Source organism: Rhamphochromis sp. 'chilingali' (assembly GCF_963969265.1).
Source record: "Rhamphochromis sp. 'chilingali' genome assembly, chromosome: 3".
NCBI lineage: Eukaryota > Metazoa > Chordata > Actinopteri > Cichliformes > Cichlidae > Rhamphochromis > Rhamphochromis sp. 'chilingali'.
This window is the reverse complement of record NC_137931.1, coordinates 6,360,752-6,380,598: the sequence shown is the minus strand read 5'-3', so window position 1 is coordinate 6,380,598 and position 19,847 is coordinate 6,360,752. Positions and strand designations below refer to the sequence as shown.

The window sequence follows — 19,847 nt, the reverse complement described above, 5'->3', positions numbered from 1 at the left end:
ATTGTTGGGTTGAATAATCCTGGCCTGTAACAAATGTTTGAGGGGGATAGAAAATGAAAATGCTCAGTTACTCTTCAGGTTATTTTGCTTTGCTATCATTACAATCACAGTCACACAAAAAGTGAATTTCATCAGAAACTTTATTGTACTGATTTTTGTCTTGTTCTTATTTTATTTCACTTTTTTTCTTTCGTAAATTAAATCCAAATAACCTTCACAGAAAATCAATATGTACTTTTTATTTACTGTATATTCAAAATGGTAATGGCATAAAGAATGACACATATATGCTTGTAACCTGTTGCCTGCTGTGTAACTCAAATAAATCAGTTCAACCCTTGATGTGAGACTGTCCTCTGTGAATCAGTGATTTCTTGTTTTCTAAACTGTAATGAGAGTTTAGAAGCGGAAGAGGATGGATAGATATTTAATGACTTAGGTTATCAACCCATACGAGCATCCAGGTAATTATACAAGTCCAAATTAGGACTTGTATATGTCCTTAGTCTCCCCCTTGGCTATGCATTTGAGAGCTTAATCAGATGTTGCAGATTATTTGGCTTCTAGTTAGAGTCGGACTACTATTCATGAAACTCGTAAGTTTACCTTCTCAGCTTTTTGTTTAGTTATTTCCATTCAGTCTCCGGTGTAGCGGCACATCCTTCTTTGCCACTTCTGCAGGACGTAAAGTTTCTGACTCATGCTTTTCTTAGATTACTTGTATGCTTTTCAGTAGCAAAAATACCAAAACACAAGCCCTTTGATTTGAGGAAATAAAGACTGAAAGAAATGTCTGATGGAAAAGGAAACACTGTGTTGTGCTGCTAAACTTTGAGGTTATAAGTCATCAGTGTTTAAATAAGAAAATGCCAAGAGGAGACTTGGAGCCTCGAGTCTGCATGCAAAACATGAAAACTCCATAGCAGTGATACTTGTTCATACATAGGTGTGGGCTACTTATTCTTTCTTATGGTGCTTTGCTGTTCCAATGAAACAAGAAGATCTCATTTGAAAGTACATTTGTGGCCATCCTGTGATCTCATTTGCTATATTCTCTTAATATCTTAGAGTTATTTCCAAGGGAAAGAATGTTTATGCTAGATTCTGTTTTAAATCAGGTTGTTATCTAAAAGTCACTCTCATAAAAGTGATTTTAGAGTAATGTGCAACAAATGTAATGTCTTCTTGATGCATTCTCAGTCATCCAGGTGAGTAAATCTCCAAAAGTCGATTCTGTTCATCTGGGCGTAGCGTTTTCCGTAGGAGAAACAACCTCCCAGCCCATTGTTCCTTCAGTGGGCTGGTTTCAGTCATTATGCAAATGTACTGTTTATAAGATTGGGGAAACCTGCAGTCAGCTGAGACTGAAGAAATCACTTGGATGAGTGACGAAACATTTTTCCCACGGAAAACGCTAATGCTAGATATTCACAAATTTCATTTCACTAGCTGGGCTCACATCCTCATTTTATGTTTGACAGCTTTTTAGTAGGTAAAGATGAATGATTGGACATGAATTGAGCTATGATTTGGGGAAGGACTGTTGACGGTTCCCGGGCCTGGCAGATCCCCATGTACTAGAATTGAGAACAAGGAGGGAGGGAGGGTGGGGCACGTAAACGAGAATGAACAGCTTGCAGAACTGGGGGAACCAATATAGATGACAACCGGAAGGAGCGTGTTAGGAGGTGTGGTCCTGCTCCTGAAATTCCGATACATAATCTCCAACTTTAACAACTTAAGCTGTTTTGTTTTTATGCTTTACACTTTAAACTTCAACATTTTATATTTTCAAATGAAAGCACAGTGATGTTGCTGCATCAGTGTCAAATATTAATTATTCTGGGATTTGATGGTCAAACTATGTGATTTTCCAAATGTGTGTGGAGTAAAATGAACTTTCTCTGATGATGCAAATGTCATGACCAAGAATCATTCAGGATTAACAACACAAACTGTTCTAATAGCAGAAACATAGTCTTATAGTTCTTGGACGTTACCACTAGTTTTACAAACACATTCTTTTTCATGTCTGTCTATGTGGTTTTTATGGATAAAGTGATTTTCAATAGTACAAACATCATCTAACTTTTCTTTGCTCTCCAGTATAAATGCAGGAACCTGCAGGCTTTATTAAAACTGTCATAATTTAACACTCAATGCCGAAAACAGGGTTGATCCATGTTTCTATGAAGACCACTTCATATATCAACAGCTCTGAAAATCCCTTTTGTTTTTAAAAAAGTAATGTAGAACATGATCTCTCTCACTCTGTGTCTCTAAAAACCACAGCAAACTGGTAATCACTTCTAAACAATGGGTTAGTTTATGGCTCTTTATCAGCCGCAACACCACGTAGCACCTGGATGTTAGAATCTTTTACAAAGCGGCATTGTTACTCCAACCCCCAACCTGCAGGCCCAAGGTGTCTGACCTCTAACCCTTGCTGGCATATGGCCCTCTGAGGCACTTGTGCAGTAGCAGTTGCAGTAGCAGTAGTAGTACTAGTATTGTGCAGCAACCAGGCTTCAAGAGCGGTCACTCTTCTGGCTTGCAAATGGTGAAAACATATCACATACACATGTCACAATCTTAACTGCAAATCAGAAATGCTGCTAGGTAAATTATAAAAGGGGTTTAAACTTTAGGTTTGGCATAGACACAGACTTTATTAGTCCCACTCTGGGGAAATTCACATGTTACAGCAACACAAGGGTCAGCAAGAAAAATTGAATCCGAGATATATTAGAAAAATACAAAAATAAATAAATAAATACTGCACAAATTTAAAATGAGTAAAAAACCTATGTGAGTAATTACTACTGATCTACAAATGGTGGTTATATACAGCAAATACACTCAGAGAATTTTAGCATTTTAGCACACAGCCCCTTCCTCTATAAAGCTGAATGTAATTCCTGGTCAGTTCATGCAGTAATTATAAATTAAAGCTGCACTTCAGTTAACTCTTTTTTAATAATTAATAACAGGTTTGTTTCTTAGATCTAATGATACAGCCAAAACATACTGCTTGTATAATGCTGTATGTCTCCCAGCACCACAGCAGGATGAGTCCGAAAGTATGACTCAATAAAAAAAGACTCTAAAGCCAGAACAGAAAGATACAGTTGGAAGATCAAAGATTAAGGACTGTGTTTTTATAGGATGTAGTAAACTATCCCTTTGTCTTCTTGGCCTTGTTGTGTGTACTTTAGAAGTCAAATTATACATTTGCCAGACTTTGAAAAAACTTTTGAATTTCATTTATAACTGAGATGGCAAGCTCTTATCAGAAATCTTATGCTCACCAGAAGCATGTAATCCCACTTTCAAAACCTTTAAGTGTCAAATCCACAAACCCAACATGGGGTCAGAGAGAATGTCAATTTATCTGCACGGCCCAATGTGTGAAGACGCATTTTGTCAGTGTTAGGGAGTTTTTATTGTTTTATTTGTTTATGCTTCAAAAGTTATGTTACACATATTTCACCAGACACAGTTTTCTGTTGAAACAGGAAGCTGACCCTGTGACCCTGTGACATTTAACGCAAGAGATCAGTACAGAAATACACATCTGCAGAAGTTGACTTGCAGTATATTATTCTTAGAAATTGACTTGCAACACACATACTTTGTGACACACACACACACACACACAGCTTACACACAGACAGCATCAGGACCTGCCTAACAGGAAATGTGATTATATTTGCATATTGACGATGTAACCTATAAAAATAAACGAAGTGTCTCAGTGTTGTTTACTCACCTGACTGTTTGTTAACTGTAAATCTCTGACAGTCAGGGATCCTGGGTCTGAGCGACCCAGGATCCCTGAGCAGTTATGGATTATATTATTATTGTATGTATATTTGGTGTTGCTGTCCTTCTCCCTGTTTGCGTGTGTGTATATGTGTTTCTGCGGGCGCCTTCAGGCCTGGTGGGTGTGGCCCTGCTGGCGGACTCAGCTCCCACTGACGCGGGATCCTTCCATGAGACTCCACGTTAGTCATCCAGTTGAACTGAGTTAGTGTGTGTATGCCCGCGGTTATATGTGTCCTGACGGCTGCGTCTATTGTGTCCCCATGAGAAGTGTGGAGCGCCAGACAGCAGCCAGCACGAGGAGTGCTGAGACACGGGAGCGGAGAGCACTGAGACACGACCCTGTGACTCAGTGCCATGCCAAACCGTGACACATTTTTACTTTTCTCGTTTGTAAGGCCAATTTTGATTCTGATTTCCTTTTTCTGGCCTAAACAAAAGCAAATACAATGTAATAAAGCTGTCCATCGGGGCAAGCAGCCTCCAAATCTCCCCATTTTCACTGTTACAAAAGCAACAGTTCAACTAAGAATTTTATTTTGGCTTGACCCATTTTCACATGCACACAGACACACACACACACACACACACACACACACACACACACACACACACACACATAGTCCCCCCAAAAACTAAAAAGGTGGAATGTTTGGTCAAAAAAGTGAACTTTTTGTCAAAAAAGTAAACTTTTTTTTTGTCATAAATCATAAGGTGTATGTTCCTACTCTAAAGTGGAATGAAAGTGATTGGTTGAACCGGTGTTCATGATGTCTGTTCTGAGTTATCTGCACTTCCATCAGCGTAAAAAACTCAGCAGCAGATTAGAATCAAACAGAACATCTATTGGCCACATTTAATAAATCACCAAATTAATACACGCATCTGTGACAATGCTACGCACTGTTTGCCCTTCAATCAGTGATTTTAGTACAGCAGGCTCCATGCTGCTCATTTTAAACACATTCCCAAGTTTTAAACACACAAAACATGCGGTAAATAAAAGGCTGAGTGAAAACATGGCACTTCCAGCTGACTTATAATCAGTGTTGGGAAGATTACTTTTAAAATGTATTCCACTACAGATTACAGAATACATGCCCCAAAATGTATTGTGTAACGTATTCCATTACGTTACTCAATGAGAGCAACATATTCTGAATACCTTGGATTACTTAACATATTATCATGCTTTTTTACAACTATATGAATGTACTATTACCGTGTGATTTATTAGTATTACTGAAGGTTACTCGCCATACCAATACCAACTAGATATTTAAATCTTAATATAAAATGAGTAACAGTAAGGAGGACATTAGGTAAGGCTGCACTTTTTGCAGTGACCTCGTATTGAAAACTATTGACCCTGTGCACGAGAAAATGCTAACTTCCTGGTTTGAGACCGGATCTAGGGTTGTACATTTCCTGTTGCTTTACTTTGCGGTCAATCGCTACTGCGAAGATATACTCCAAAATCATGTCGAAAACGGAAAGATCACGTTAAGTTACAAAGAGCATAAGGTGGGTACACCCCCCGCTGTTGTGTCATAAAAAATCGAATGATCAATTTTGACGTTTAAAGAGTTTAGATCGATCAGTTGTTTACATCACTCAACACAAGCAGAACTGCATTACTGCATGCAGAAGACACATCATCCACATTCAGAAGCACATCTCTGTATAGTGACTGGTCTCATGATTTAAACAGGTAAATGTTCAGCATTCAAACTACAGGTGAACAATAGTCAAACCAGATGTTTCCCCCATTATGTTGAGATCAGCTAGTCAAGTACACACCTACACAGCATGTTAACAAATCGTGAAAAAAGCCACACAAAAAATGAATGATTGCTGGTAACGGTTTCTATACATTAGTATTTAGAAGGGTATGTTGTGACTTACCTTCAAAATTACAGTGGTCCCTTGCTAATAACGCGGTTCACCTTTCACCTCGCTGTTTCACAGAATTTTTTAGTGCAAGTTTGCACTTTTTTTTTTTTTACGTCACATTGTGTCCTGCGTCCTGATCGCTGCAGACGATCTCCTCCGTGACGTCTCTCCTGTACAGTACAGAATCACTGCATCGATCGCTAGAAGTGTGACTCTGAAGTGCAGTACTGGATGTCCACCAAACGTTTTGCACCGTCAAAAAATAAAATTGGCTACTTGATTTCACCTATCGCTGGTTATTTGTAGAACATAACACCCGCAATAAACGAGGGACAGCTGAGAAATATAACATTTGAATCCCTTTTCTCTTTTGCTCTGAGGCGCAGGGAAAAATATCGACAAGTTGATGAACATCATTTACAGCTATATTGGGTAAATGCCCAAGACATCTATAGAAATGTAAATCGCCGCTTGATTCATTCATTTGTTTAACTTGTTTTGGACCGTAAACCAGGCGCAAATAGGACACCGGAAACAAAGCTCCCCACAGGAGTTTCCGCACCGGAAGTAGCATATGCTAACGTGCACATAGTCAATTCCGCACGTATTTAAAACAGGTCCGCGGCTCCGAACCGTAGTAAAGAGACCTATGGCTAATATGTTGGGCTCGTAGCCGAAAACTAGCTTTACTTTGTTGTCTGGGTCAACTTTGCTAGCGAGAGACAGAGAGAGGCGTTGAAAAGCTGCTCCAATGGAACTTATTGTTTCGGAGGAAAACACGAAAAATGCCGAATCTTAATAGCTTACTTACAACTGGGCTCGTCAGGCACTCTTTTTAGCTGCAGTGGTTATTATTTACATGCTTCCAGCTCCCGTTTCTGCTCGGTGACAGCTCATACTTTTCGACTCTCCTTTTTGTTCCTCCCTGGCGCTCACAGACACATAACAGGTATGGCAGTCCATTCTCCCTGCAGCACTACTCTGCCCATAAGGCTACATTCTTTAGGGCGATGCCTGTAACACTCTGCCTATTGCCTTCATATTAAATAATTTTTAAAAAATATTTCTTCAAGTCATTATGAGACACGAGATTGAGACACAGGCATTTGAGCCTCTTAATGCGTGTTTTGTTTGGGTTTCCACCGACGTGGAATTACCAAAATAGAGAGGGGATAGCCTCTCCTGAAACAGGAAGAGACCGCGTGTAATCCCTTTATTTCAACAAAGTAACTGTATTCTGAATACCACTTTTTTTAAACAGTAACTGTAATGGAATACAGTTACTCATATTTTGTATTTTAAATACGTAACGGCGGTACATGTATTCCGTTACTCCCTGCTTATAATGGAAACGATCAAACCTGCTCCGAAAGTTTGAGTTTGTATTCTCTCAGCTGCAGACTCGCTGCTGTTTAAAGATTTGAGAGCAAAGTTTAGACATAAAAAGAAACGTCAAACATGGGCTCAGGATATGAGGCCAGTAATTACAGTGTCTGTGTCCTGTTTTAAGATCGATGTAAAATGTATGTAAAATTGTTTTCAGCCAACATGAGAAAATTAAATAAACTTGTGCCTATGATTTTATTACTGATGCCCATCAGGGAAACACAAAGACTGTAGAGGCAGACACGCTATTTTCATCATCAACACGTTTCCATTTGTTTTGCAGTTTATCAGCAGGACCCTGCTGGAAAACTATCTGCACAGCTGATGAATGACCACTTTTTAGTTTCAAAGGGACATGAGGGATACTTCCCAGAGTCTGACCTGCATCGATCCAGCTGCTCAGTGTCCGTGGTTACCATAGTTACTGCATAAGGTCCTGTGAATTAAACAGCTGGCACTGCAGTAACTTACCGGCGAAATGAGTGTTTACATTTTCATTACAAAAGAACTGTCTGGCTTGGTTAACTTGGTTAAATATGACTGACACCCGTAAATGAAGCAGCATCTGGCTGCAGTTTAAAGATATTGTGAATAGCAGAGCAGAGTGCTTTTACTGTAAAATGAAAATAACAGTAAGAGCAGGTTCCACCACAAACCTGCACAGACAGATCAGAACTGTCCATCCCACAGTGCAGTTGGAGGATAGAGGGCAAGCTGGCTCAACGTCTACTGACCCTGTGGTGTCTGGTCCCAAACCAACAACAACTGCTGCAGAAGCTACTAGTGCATCAGCCCATCTTACTGCAACTCAAAGCACAATAAGTCAGTTTATACCAAAGCAGATGACCTCAGCCAAACAGCACAGTATTGATGAGGGGTTGGCTAACATGATTGTCACTGATTTCCAGCCCTTTTCCATTATGGAGGATAAAGGTTTTAAAGGTTTTGTCAAAGCCTTAAATCCCACATACACTCTACCTAGTAGGAAAACACGGTCCCTAACAATAATCCCAAAAGTATATGGCACAGAACATGCATTATGGCAAGACAGGGTGAAAAAAAGCTCCATCGGTTTGCCTGACAACTCACTGCTGGACCTCTTGAACCACCTGCTCTTTCGAGTCTGTCACTTGCCACTTTATTGAAAATTACAAGATGACATCTTTGTCTGCTGGACTGCTTTGACATCACTGACAGACACACTACAGAAATGTTGGTAGAGGAGCTATTAAAAGTGGAAAATGAGTGGCAAGTACAGGACAAAGTGGTGTGATGTGTGAGTGATAATGCTGCAAACATCACCAAGGCCATAAAAATTCTGAAGTGGACCCACCACCCATGTTTGGCACATACATTAAACCTGTTGATAAGAGATTCCCTGAAGGTGGTGAAAACAACCGTGGACAAGGTAAAGGCTAATGTGGAGTTTTTCCACAGAAGCACAGTAGCTGCAAAGAGGCTAAAGTCCACACAGCGCCAGATGGAGTTACCTGAACTGAGGCATTCTTGAAACAAAAGATGCCAGTATCTCCACCATGGCCCTGATCAGTGCACCTGTTGATACGTTAAGTCAAGAGGAATGGGAGCTGGTGAAAGACGTCTGCACCGTCCTGCAACCATTTGAGGAAGTGACCGTTGAGATAAGTACAGACAGGTACCTTGCACAGTTTTTTTTTCTCTACTATTCGGTCACTAATATACATTGCAGAAACAACACATATGATTGACAAAACTAAATTGAAAAATTAAATATGCCACATAATTAAAAAACAAAACTAATTTTAAAAGTTGCTGTTTTCTCTCCTTCAGCTATGTCACAGCCTCCAAAATGCTCCTGCTTAGCAAAGGTCTTCAGCCAGTGACAGCCCAACACCAACTGACAGTAACCGTGCAGAAAGTAAAGGAATTGGTTGCGGATCTTTGTTCAACCATGGATCGAAAATATCTGCGTATGGAGTTCAACACTGTCCTCTCAGAAACTGCATTACTGGATCCTAGGTTTAAAAAGCTTCCATTCAGAAATGAAAGAGCTACAGGAGATGCTACAAAGAGAAATACTACATGTTACGACCCGTAAGGGTAAACTTACTAGTTTCATGAGTAACAGTCTGGCTCTTTCTGAAAGTCAAAAGAAAATAGCTCTCAATTGCCAAGACAAAGAAAGGGACGGCTAAGTACTTTGATTGGTCGATTCCGATTGGTCTGTGTGGGGATCACACTTATCCCACAGAGACAAAGCATGTGCTGACAGGAGGGTTTTTAACAATTCATACATTCTATATTTCAGTTTCATTTTACATGCTAAGAGGCTGTGGTTGTTACATTCTGCCATCACCTAAGAAAGTAAACTTTGAATGATGAAAGATTAGCCTGATTCATCCATCCATCCTCTTCTGCTTATCCAACTCAGGGTCACAGAGGACTGGAGTCTCACCCAGTTGTCACAGGATGGACAGGTCACAAGGTGATTGCAGGGCTAAGACGTCATTGAGGATAATTTATAAAATAAATGTGACTTCGAAGCACACCTTAAACATCAAAATGATGAGCTGTATGTAATCTGATTATTTGTTGTGAATGTATTTAGCTGAACACATTGGAGTTAGATAGAACTTGAAATACCATAAATTGCTAATATTAGCAATGTTTTGTCCGTTTTATTAATACAATAAGTTGATTACTGAACAGATTTAATTACAGTTCTAGAAAGAAGAAATTAGCAGATCACAATCACCACCACCAAAATCACCACTCCTACATGCCTACATGCACAATTAGGTGCACGATCAGGTGGTGCCAGCCCAGGCCCCTAATTTGTCCCAGCTGTGTTCCCACCTGTTCCCCGTCCTCTCATTATCTTTCTGTGTACTGAAGTCTTCTGTCCTCCTTTGTTCAGGGTCAGGTTTTCTCTTGTCTTTTGCGCCATGGCTCCAATTGCAAAGTATCTTTGTATCCACGCCAAGTTTCATGTTTATTTTTAGTTTCCCCAGTTTAGGTTATTGTTTTTTCTTGTCTTTGTTTACCTTATGCATTACTCTGCATTTCTCCATCAGCCACATTAAACGGCTTGCTTTTTGCTAATTCAAGTTTTGTTCCTTCGTGTCTGCATACTGGGTCCACTATTCACACAGTCTGCTTCGGCACACTGTGACATTTGTACTACCAAATACAAGCGTGTATTTGGTAGTACAACATTAAGATCATTCAATCCTGCCTGGTACCGCTCATGACCATGGCTGGAGTACTCTGTTGTGCGGGATGCATGCTTCTGTTTTGCCTGTCGGAAATAAGGCAGCACTGTTAATGAGAGGGATTTAGTTTTTACCTTAACTGGTTTTAACAACTGAAAAGCAGCACTTGATTGAGACAAGGGGCTGCTGAGTCATGTGTCCAGCCACAACTATGTGCATGCTTCAACCATCTGGACTGAGCATAAAAGCAGAGAGGCCACAGGGGCTGCTTTGGATTCAGTGTTGGTTGGTAAACTATAACCTGGAGGAAAAAAAACATTACTATGTCTTGAGTATTGGTAGTGCTATAACGTTTCTCTGTGTAAATGAGTTGGGGCTCTGTGGGACTGCAGAACCCTTGAGATATGATGCAGGGGTTAACGATAATGACATTGCTTAAGGTATTTTTCTTAAAGTGATGGAATATACCTTAGAGAAGGATGAGGAGCTGGCAAGCACTACTAAGGGTATCCCAAAAAAAAAGCAAAATACACAATTTTGGATAAGGACGTCCGAAATGAAATTATCCAATCAGTGGCTGGAGAGGTCAGGAAAAAATATGACCTCTCAGTCAGTTGGTCTGTGCAATGTTTCTGAGGCTCTTAGTGCAGCACCTTAAAGAAACGTGAGGTTTTTCCGTGAGGATGACTGCTGGGGAGTGTCTTCTCCTGATGAGGATGAGTCACATCCAACAAAGAGAAGGAAAACAGTGAGCAAACACCTGGATCAAAGTATTGTGCTCTGAACTTTGGGCCATACAGACTTTTCTGCCCTCCCTGTACGTTGATGCCCAGTTTGGCAGATAGATAAACAGTTCTTCAAAAGGAGAGGCAAAGGCTTCCAGTTCTCATTGCAGGGTTTATTTGTCTCCCTAATGAAGGCACTGTAAAACTACAAACATAAGAAAAGCATATTAAAACATACATCTGGAACATAATATATTTCTCATATTACAAAGTACAGACTGAAGACTTAGCAACTTGAACTATAGCTGGTATAACCAAGAAAAATAAATGAAAACATGTTAACTCCAAATCCCGCTAGCTTGATGCTAACACACAATGGAATTTCCTATTGACATGCTAACACAATTAGCATCGGCAATGCAGCTAACATGCCGGCTTCAAATATGAGAGTCAACAACCCATTTTACATCACATGCTTAACATGAACACAGAATATAATCGTACTTACAAGCATATATTTCTCATGCTCCAGTACAGCCAACTTCAGAGCTAATATTTTGTGTGCTGGTATCAACTTGGCCAGACTCCATGAACTTTTCCAATCCGGTTGTTCAGTCTGACGTCACTAGCCGTGTCTGGGTCTAAACTCCGCTGCAGGTCCATATATCAAACGATCACTATGGGATTACTGAGAGTTGAAAAACTGTCTAAAGTCTTTCATCTTTAATAAAATGATCAGCGTTCTGCTCTACCAGGTGTAACAATTGAGTTTAACATCCAGGCATCCATGAAAACGGAATTTATGACATTTAACGGAGTTAGAAGTTAGCAGGGAGTTAGCTCGCTAGCTTCTATCTAAATACAATATAGCATGTCCTGACTGTGGGGTTTTGGAAACAAATTAAAACGTACAGCTCTGCTATCACTTCCAGCATAAATGAAGACAGAAAACTAAACAGCAGTGACGTTTGTAGGGTTACTGAAGTTGGGCTAGCTGGTATATAATGATGTGCTACGTGACCGCTAGCGACACAGCTATGTTAGCATAATATAAACAAGCTAACTTTTTTTCCACTCGATAAAAGTTAATGTGAGTGTTCTCGGTGGTCAGGAACAAATGTAATCGCATGGCAGGATGCTGTAAAAGGACCAAACTTCAGCCAGGAGAACAACTGAGATAATCCATCCACAATACGAGGTTAGTCATTCATATACTGCTGCATGGGCTGGGCTGTAGTTACATCGTAAGGTTTTAAAAACTGAGCTTAAATAAATGATTAGCGGTAATAAAAGCCGAGGGAGGTCAACAGTGATCACTGACTGTTTTAGGAGCTTTTTGAGATCAAATAGAAGAAAATACATAACATTAAACATGTTAACAACACAAAAGCCATATTAAACGCAGACTACTTTAGACCCGGAAGTAGGATTCGTCGCGTCATCACTGAACAACCGGATATTTACTAGAGAAACTTGAGTACACAAACCCGCTTCCTCCCCCTAGTGGGGTGGTGGAGCTACTGCACCCAGCAGTGGCAGCACACTCCCCGCCTGGTATAATGAATTATACCACTACCCATTCCCTGGATGTAGTAGTAAAACAACCTCCGACACTGGCCGCAAATACACTTTAGGAGTGCCATTCTTGACTACCTTCACTTCCACCTTACGTACTCTATGATCTTGGCTAGGAAAGGCTTTAATCACAAGTCCAACAGGCCACTCAGTCCTTTTTACTTGCGAATCCTTCATCAGTACAACATCTCCCACTTGAAGGTTTGGCTTCTCTGTTGTCCACTTTCTCTGTGTTTGAAGCGTGGTCAGATACTCCGTTTTCCACCTCTTCCAAAATGCATCAGCAAGTGCTTGGACCCTTTTCCAGTGTTTGTTGGACAGATCATTAACATCAAAATCCCCAGAGGGAGCAGTCAACGTATCTCGTTTCTGTGTCAACAACATTGATGGGGTGAGAACTGCCGGTGCTTCTGGGTCAGAAGACACTGAGACCAATGGTCTTGAATTTATAATGGCGGTAACCTCTGCCATCAGGGTGACAAGTGTCTCATGTGTGAGGTACGATGGATTCAGCCTCAGAAGAAGAGCATCTAAGATTCGCCGAGCGATACCAATCATCCTCTCCCACACCCCACCCATGTGGGAAGAGTGGGGAGGATTGAATATCCAAGTACACTTGTTGCTTTTAAGGTAATTCCTCACCTCAGAATCTGATGTGTCAAGTCTGAGTTCTTTACAGGCTCCAGTGAAATTTGTTCCCCGGTCTGATCTGATTGTTTTGATCGGCCCTCTTATGGCAATGAAACGTCTGAGCCCATTGATGAAGCTTGTAGTGGTCATAGTCTCTATAACCTCAATGTGCACAGCTCTGGTAGTCAAACAAGTGAACATTACTGCCCATCGTTTACTTTCCGCATGCCCTCCTCTTGTTCTTCGGGCAGTCACCATCCAAGGTCCAAAAACATCCAACCCTACATGAGTAAATGATGGATCTGGTGAAAGTCTTTCAGATGGTAAGTCTGACATCTTCTGGTCCTCCATTTTACCTCTCAGCCTTTTGCAAGTTACACATTTGTGTATCACACTAGATACAAGCCTTTTCCCCCCAATCAGCCAAAGTCCTGCCAACCTAATAGCTCCCTCCGTGAAATGGCGTCCTTGGTGCGCAGCCTGTTCGTGATATCTTCTGACCAATAATGTAGCAATGTGCGTCTTGGGAATGACCAGAGGATGCTTATCATCAAAAGACATAACGGCTGAGGACATACGGCCGCCAACTCTTAATAGCCCATCTTTGTCCAGAAATGGTGTCAGCTTTCGCAGTGGACTTTGTTTTGGGATTCGGTCCCCTTTGGCTAGACACTGCAACACCCTTGCAAAGGCATCTTGTTGTGCAGTTTTAATGATCACTTTTACTGCTTGTTCTTCTTCATCCCCAGTGTTGCCACCATGTGTATCTGCAACACTCCTTGCCTTTTTGATTAGTGTGGAGACTGCACGAGTCAAAGCTCTCCAAGTGGAAAATGTAAGAAACCTTTGAGCTCCAAGCGAGCTTTCTTTAACCATTGAGCTGAAGGTCGTTACTTCAGAGCGAACTTCTGGATCCACCTCCGGATGTATCAGCTCAAAGTCATCACTCTGGGGAAGGAGTCGTTTTGAAGGGCCCAATAGAAATGATGGTCCAGTGAACCAATTGGTGCCTTTGAGAGCTGCAGCAGTTGTTGGCCGAGTTCCATGGTCTGCTGGGTTTTCTTCAGTGGTGATGTAATGCCACTGATCTGGACGAGACGACTTTCTGATCTGTGCTATCCTGTTTGACACATAGACATAAAACCTGCGTGAGGTGTTATATATGTAGCCCAGTACTATCTTGCTGTCAGTATAGTACTTCACAGAATGAATGTCAATATCCATTTCATCTTGGATGAAGACTGCCATTTCAGTTGCCAAAACCGCAGCACAAAGCTCAAGACGGGGCACGGTGTGCGCTGGGTGTGGGGCCAGCTTTGCCTTTGCCATAACAAATCCCACGTGGATATCTCCTGTTGCAGAAATTGTTTTCAAGTAAGCCACAGCAGCTATAGCCATGACTGATGCATCTGAAAACACGCACAACTCTCTGTGCTGAGTCTGTGTAGACAAAGACACTGGAACATATAGTCTTGGGATCTGGAGCTGATCTAAGTCTTTCATAGAGTCTTTCCAGAGTTTCCAGTGTTCTTGTTTTGAAGCTGGCAATGGTGTGTCCCAGTCATACTGTTCAATGGAGAGGTTTCTCACTAAATGTCTTCCTCCCACTGTGACTGGCACTACAAATCCCAAAGGGTCAAATAAACTGTTCACTGCAGACAAAATCCCTCTTTTTGTCAAGGGTTTCTCCTCCTTCGACACACAGAAGGTGAAGTTGTCTGTTTCCAGATTCCAAATTAGACCTAGACTCCTCTGAAGAGGTAGTGACTCCACTCCTAAGTCTAGATCTTTCAAATCCTTGGCCAAGTCTTCTGGTGGGAATGCTTGCATAACACTGCTGCTGTTCGATGCAATCTTGTGTAGCTTAATGTTTGATTTAGCTAGCATCGCTTGGGCAGTGCGCAGGACACCAGTGGCTTCTGCTCCATTAGGAAAAGATGCAAGTCCATCATCCACATAAAAATTGCGTGTGATGAACTCCCTTGCACTGGTAGTGGAGTCATCTGCTTGCTTAGCAGCTCGTCTGAGGCAGTAAATGGCAACTGCTGGTGATGGACTGTTGCCAAATACATGTACTGTCATTCGAAACTCTTTCACTGCTTTCTGGAGATCATTGTTTTCATACCATAAGAACCTCAGAAAGTTGCGATGTTCCTCGCACACCTTGAAGCAGTAGAACATCTGCTGCACATCCGCTGTAACTGCTATAGGTTCTCTGCGGAAGCGGATCAGAACCCCAAGGAGAGTGTTGTTCAAGTCGGGTCCACTCAGGAGCACATCATTGAGGGAAACCCCTTCATGTTTGGCACTTGAATCGAACACTACCCTTATCTGGTCAGGTTTTTGTGGGTGGTAAACCCCAAATATTGGTAGATACCACCTTTCCTCACCTTCTTTTAATGGAGGGGCCGGCTCTGCTTGCTTTTCAACAAACATTCTTTGCATGAAATCGATGAAGTGTTTCCTCATTTGTGGTTTTTTCTCCAGAGTTCTCCGAAGAGATGCAAGACGCTTTAAAGCTTGAGGTCTGTTATTGGGAAGGTGGTTTCGTGGTGACCGAAAGGGTAATGGGGAAACCCAAGTATTGTAACTGTCTTTATAGACTTGTTCATCTAATGTCTTCAAGAAACTCTCGTCATCGATTGACATTGCCGGGACGTCATCATGTTGTGTCCTTTGAAACACCTGACTGGCAAACTCACTTTCCTTACTTTTCAAGTGTTGTGCAGAGCTTTGAAGACTTAGGTTCGAGGTGTGACAACCAAGCTTTTCTTTGACTAGCATATTGTTTGGACATGCACTCAAGAGTGAAGCTCGTCCATTTGGTAGAATGTTGGTCTTGTATACACAGATGTTGGATGTCTTATGCACTTCTCCCAGACACACTTCCCCTACGATCACCCAACCAAGGTCGAGTCGTTGAGCATATGGTTCATTATGGAGACCATTATGTTGTTCTCTGACTTTGTGCACACGCAGAATGTCTCTGCCAAGGAGAAGGAGGATGTCAGCTTCTGGATCAATTTCTGGGATTTTTCCCTTGATTGCCTTCAGATGTGGGTAGAAATGAGTGACTTCTGGGGATGGGATTTCCGTCCTATCATCAGGTATCATATCACACTCAATAAGAGTAGGCAGGGGAAGCTGTGTGGTGCCATCAAGGGACTCCAAAATGAAGTCACGGGCTCGTCTCCCTGCTATCTCCACAACACCTGAGCATGTTTTCAGTGTATACGGCTCAAGCTGTCCTTCAATGTTGAAGATGTCAAAAAAGTATGTTTTAGCCAAGGAGCGATTGCTTTGTTCGTCTAGAACAGCATACATCTTGACAGCTTTCTCTGGTTGTCCAGCAGGATACACTCTGACCAAACATATCTTAGAGCATGACCTTGAACCAACTGAGTCTCCGCATACTTCTGTGCTTTTTGATGTCACGTCAGCCACACTTGCTTCTCCTTCTCTTTCTTCCCCGCCATACCCTTCACTAGCCACCAGGCTCTCTGCATTTTGAGGACGAGGATTGGGGTGTAGTGCGGTGATATGTCTTTCACTACCACAATCTGTGCACTGCACTGATTTAGGACAATCTTTGGCCATGTGCTGCACAGAAGAACAACACTTGAAACAAATGTTCTTGTCCTTTAAGTATGCCTTTCTTTCTTCCAGGGTCTTACTTTTGAAAAGACGGCATTTTCCGAGAGGGTGAGGCTTGCAGTGTAATGGACACTGTTTATCGGGGTCCAAGTTGTTCTTGCCTGTAGGAACGTTTGGGCTGGCTGCCAGATTACTTGCAGAGACATGTGAACGATACTTCTGTTGTGTCATTGTCTCGATTCTAGGCTTGTTGACGTTGGCACCGGTTACACACGAAAAACTCGGGTCATTACGAATTTTAGCTTCTTCGTTCACAAGTTTCACAAAAAAGGAAAATGGAGGATAAGACACTGCATTCTCTCTCTTGAACCTCGAGGCAGCTGCAACCCACTTCTCCTGAAGGTTGTATGGGAGTTTTTCCAGAATCGGATTCACCCCGTGGGCTGTATCGAGGTGTGAAAGGCCTGGGAGATGACCGCTTGTCTTTGCAGCATGAAGTTCTAGCAGAAGATCCCCCAACTCTCTCAAACGCTGGTTGTCTCTGTTCGTCAGCTTCGGTAAATCCTGGATTTTCTTTAAAAGTGCATGTTCAATGACTTCTGGTGCGCCAAAACACTCTTCGAGTCTCTGCCACACCATCTGAAGACCTGCAGTGGGATTGTTTATGTACGCAGCCCTGACTCGCTTGGCTTGTGCTGCTGATTGTGGCCCGAGCCATTTGGATAGCAGGTCTAGCTCTTCTTGAGGTGTTACACCCAGATCTTGAATTGAACTTAGAAAGGAAGCCTTCCAAGCCCAGTAATTTTCTGGTCGATCATCAAACCTCAGCAGGCCTGAGCTGATCATCTCTTTCCGTATCAGGTATCTCGTTAGATCAGACGTGTCAGCATGACTACTCCTTACAGGTGTGGGTGTCCATACCTTAGACTGAGGATGGTGATATCGATCATAGTTTGCTGGCTCGCCTCCATAGCTCCAGTTGCAAGATTCTCTCTTTGGGCTCAAAGCACGGAAGACTGGCAAAGGTGTGAATTCTTGGTTGTTGCTCCTACTGGGCTGATGGATACTTGGTTCCTTGTGAGCTTTTGGTGTTGCATCGATGGCTGTGGCTGGCTGTGGCACCAGAGAAGATAGGAGTTCTGGATGATTAACTTGTGGAGTCTGCAGATCGTCGCCGAGTTCTGACTGTTGCTGCACATACTCTTGGACTCGTTCTAATGGGCTGATTTGCTGCATGCCGTCCAGCTGGGGCTGTTGTGGGTGCTCACTCTCTTGCGCAGATGCTTCCCAAGCTTGAGCCTCAGCTAGGGCTGCTGCAGCTGCCTTCTGCGATTTGAGTACGTGTAGCTCTGCATCCAGATCTGCTTTCTTTTTAAGCTGCTCGGCCTGTTGTTTTAGGATGCTGGCTTCCTGCTTAGCAAAGGAGAGCTGAGCACGGGCAGCTTCTGCTTTTGCTCGTGCTCTAGCGGCAGCAGTAGATGATGATGTAAGCTGGCTGGAACGTAAAGAACTGGACACTTTTGACCTTGTTTCCAGCGTCTCATCCATCCTTTCTTTTAGAGAACTATCTGGCTGATGAGAATGATGCTTTTTTACTTTTCTGCCCTCCCTGTACGTTGATGCCCAGTTTGGCAGATAGATAAACAGTTCTTCAAAAGGAGAGGCAAAGGCTTCCAGTTCTCATTGCAGGGTTTATTTGTCTCCCTAATGAAGGCACTGTAAAACTACAAACATAAGAAAAGCATATTAAAACATACATCTGGAACATAATATATTTCTCATATTACAAAGTACAGACTGAAGACTTAGCAACTTGAACTATAGCTGGTATAACCAAGAAAAATAAATGAAAACATGTTAACTCCAAATCCCGCTAGCTTGATGCTAACACACAATGGAATTTCCTATTGACATGCTAACACAATTAGCATCGGCAATGCAGCTAACATGCCGGCTTCAAATATGAGAGTCAACAACCCATTTTACATCACATGCTTAACATGAACACAGAATATAATCGTACTTACAAGCATATATTTCTCATGCTCCAGTACAGCCAACTTCAGAGCTAATATTTTGTGTGCTGGTATCAACTTGGCCAGACTCCATGAACTTTTCCTATATTTACTAGAGAAACTTGAGTACACAAACCCGCTTCCTCCCCCTAGTGGGGTGGTGGAGCTACTGCACCCAGCAGTGGCAGCACACAGACTCTGGTGAACTTACCATTTCTCCCCATAAGTCTCTGAAAAGATCCCTGCTCATCATCCTTGACTGGGGCCATTTCAGAAATGGAAACTAGATTTTACCATAAGAATAATGACCTGATGAGAGCCATATCTAGTCTTGCACCCAAATCTAGCACATTTCTAGACCCCACCCTGTTGCACCCTCTGGCTGTGATGGCTGGCACTGTAGCAGATGTTGTAAATCTGAAAAATGAAGTTCTTGTGGCAAAACAGATGCTGCTCAAACAATGTTCAAAGGAAACAGACCTGTCCACTGTGTGTAAAGTCCTACAGGAGTACAAGGAAACCTTTCCTGAGTTGCATAACTTGTGTGTAACAGCCCTGGTGATTGGTGTGTCTTCAGCATCATGTGAGAGTTCCTTCTCAACTTTGTCACAGGTCCTAACCTGTCACACCATGTTACATAAAAGGAAGAGGAATTGGTGATCTTGATCCATAAGAAGTCCATAATGAATAACTTTGGATGAATTTGTAAGAGTTTTTGGAAAGGGAAACAGGAGACTGTTGTTGTAGAGTGGACTGAGGAGAAAGGACAGTGGAGCTGTTCAGTTGCAAAAATCTGTTGTATTCTACAAAATAGTTTTACAGTTGTAGGGAAACATGGTGAACTGTGTTTTTTTTAAATTGCCAACCCTGTAAATATTGGCTATATTGAGAAGTCTTATTTTATTCTTACTTTATTTTGCAAATTTATTTGAGAATTAGGTCATCCAGTTAAGATAAATTTTATGTTCTTGGTTTTAAAGATCTAGATGGATATTTTATTTTATTCTGTATTTTAT

General features: G+C 41.9%; 1 protein-coding gene and 1 pseudogene across 2 annotated transcripts in view; one reads left to right on the top strand and one right to left on the bottom strand.

The window, feature by feature from the left end:
- The window catches only part of LOC308394495 (interferon-induced protein 44-like), a 37,280-nt pseudogene that overhangs the window by 11,174 nt on the left and 6,259 nt on the right, over positions 1–19,847 (top strand). The gene's annotated exons all lie outside the window — the stretch shown is intronic.
- On the bottom strand, positions 11,097–19,029 carry LOC308393812 (uncharacterized protein). Its single transcript, XM_080877826.1, has 3 exons — positions 18,844–19,029; positions 11,526–18,540; positions 11,097–11,222 (listed from the first exon to the last, which is right to left on the bottom strand). Exon 2 carries the CDS (start codon positions 18,362–18,364, stop codon positions 12,590–12,592), a length of 5,775 nt encoding a protein of 1,924 aa, XP_080733952.1. The 5' UTR covers positions 18,365–18,540; positions 18,844–19,029; the 3' UTR covers positions 11,097–11,222; positions 11,526–12,589.

Bases quoted from the DNA above. Each gene is read 5' to 3' on its own strand.
- LOC308393812 (XM_080877826.1), bottom strand. From the start codon at position 18,364: ATGGATGAGACGCTGGAAACAAGGTCAAAAGTGTCCAGTTCTTTACGT.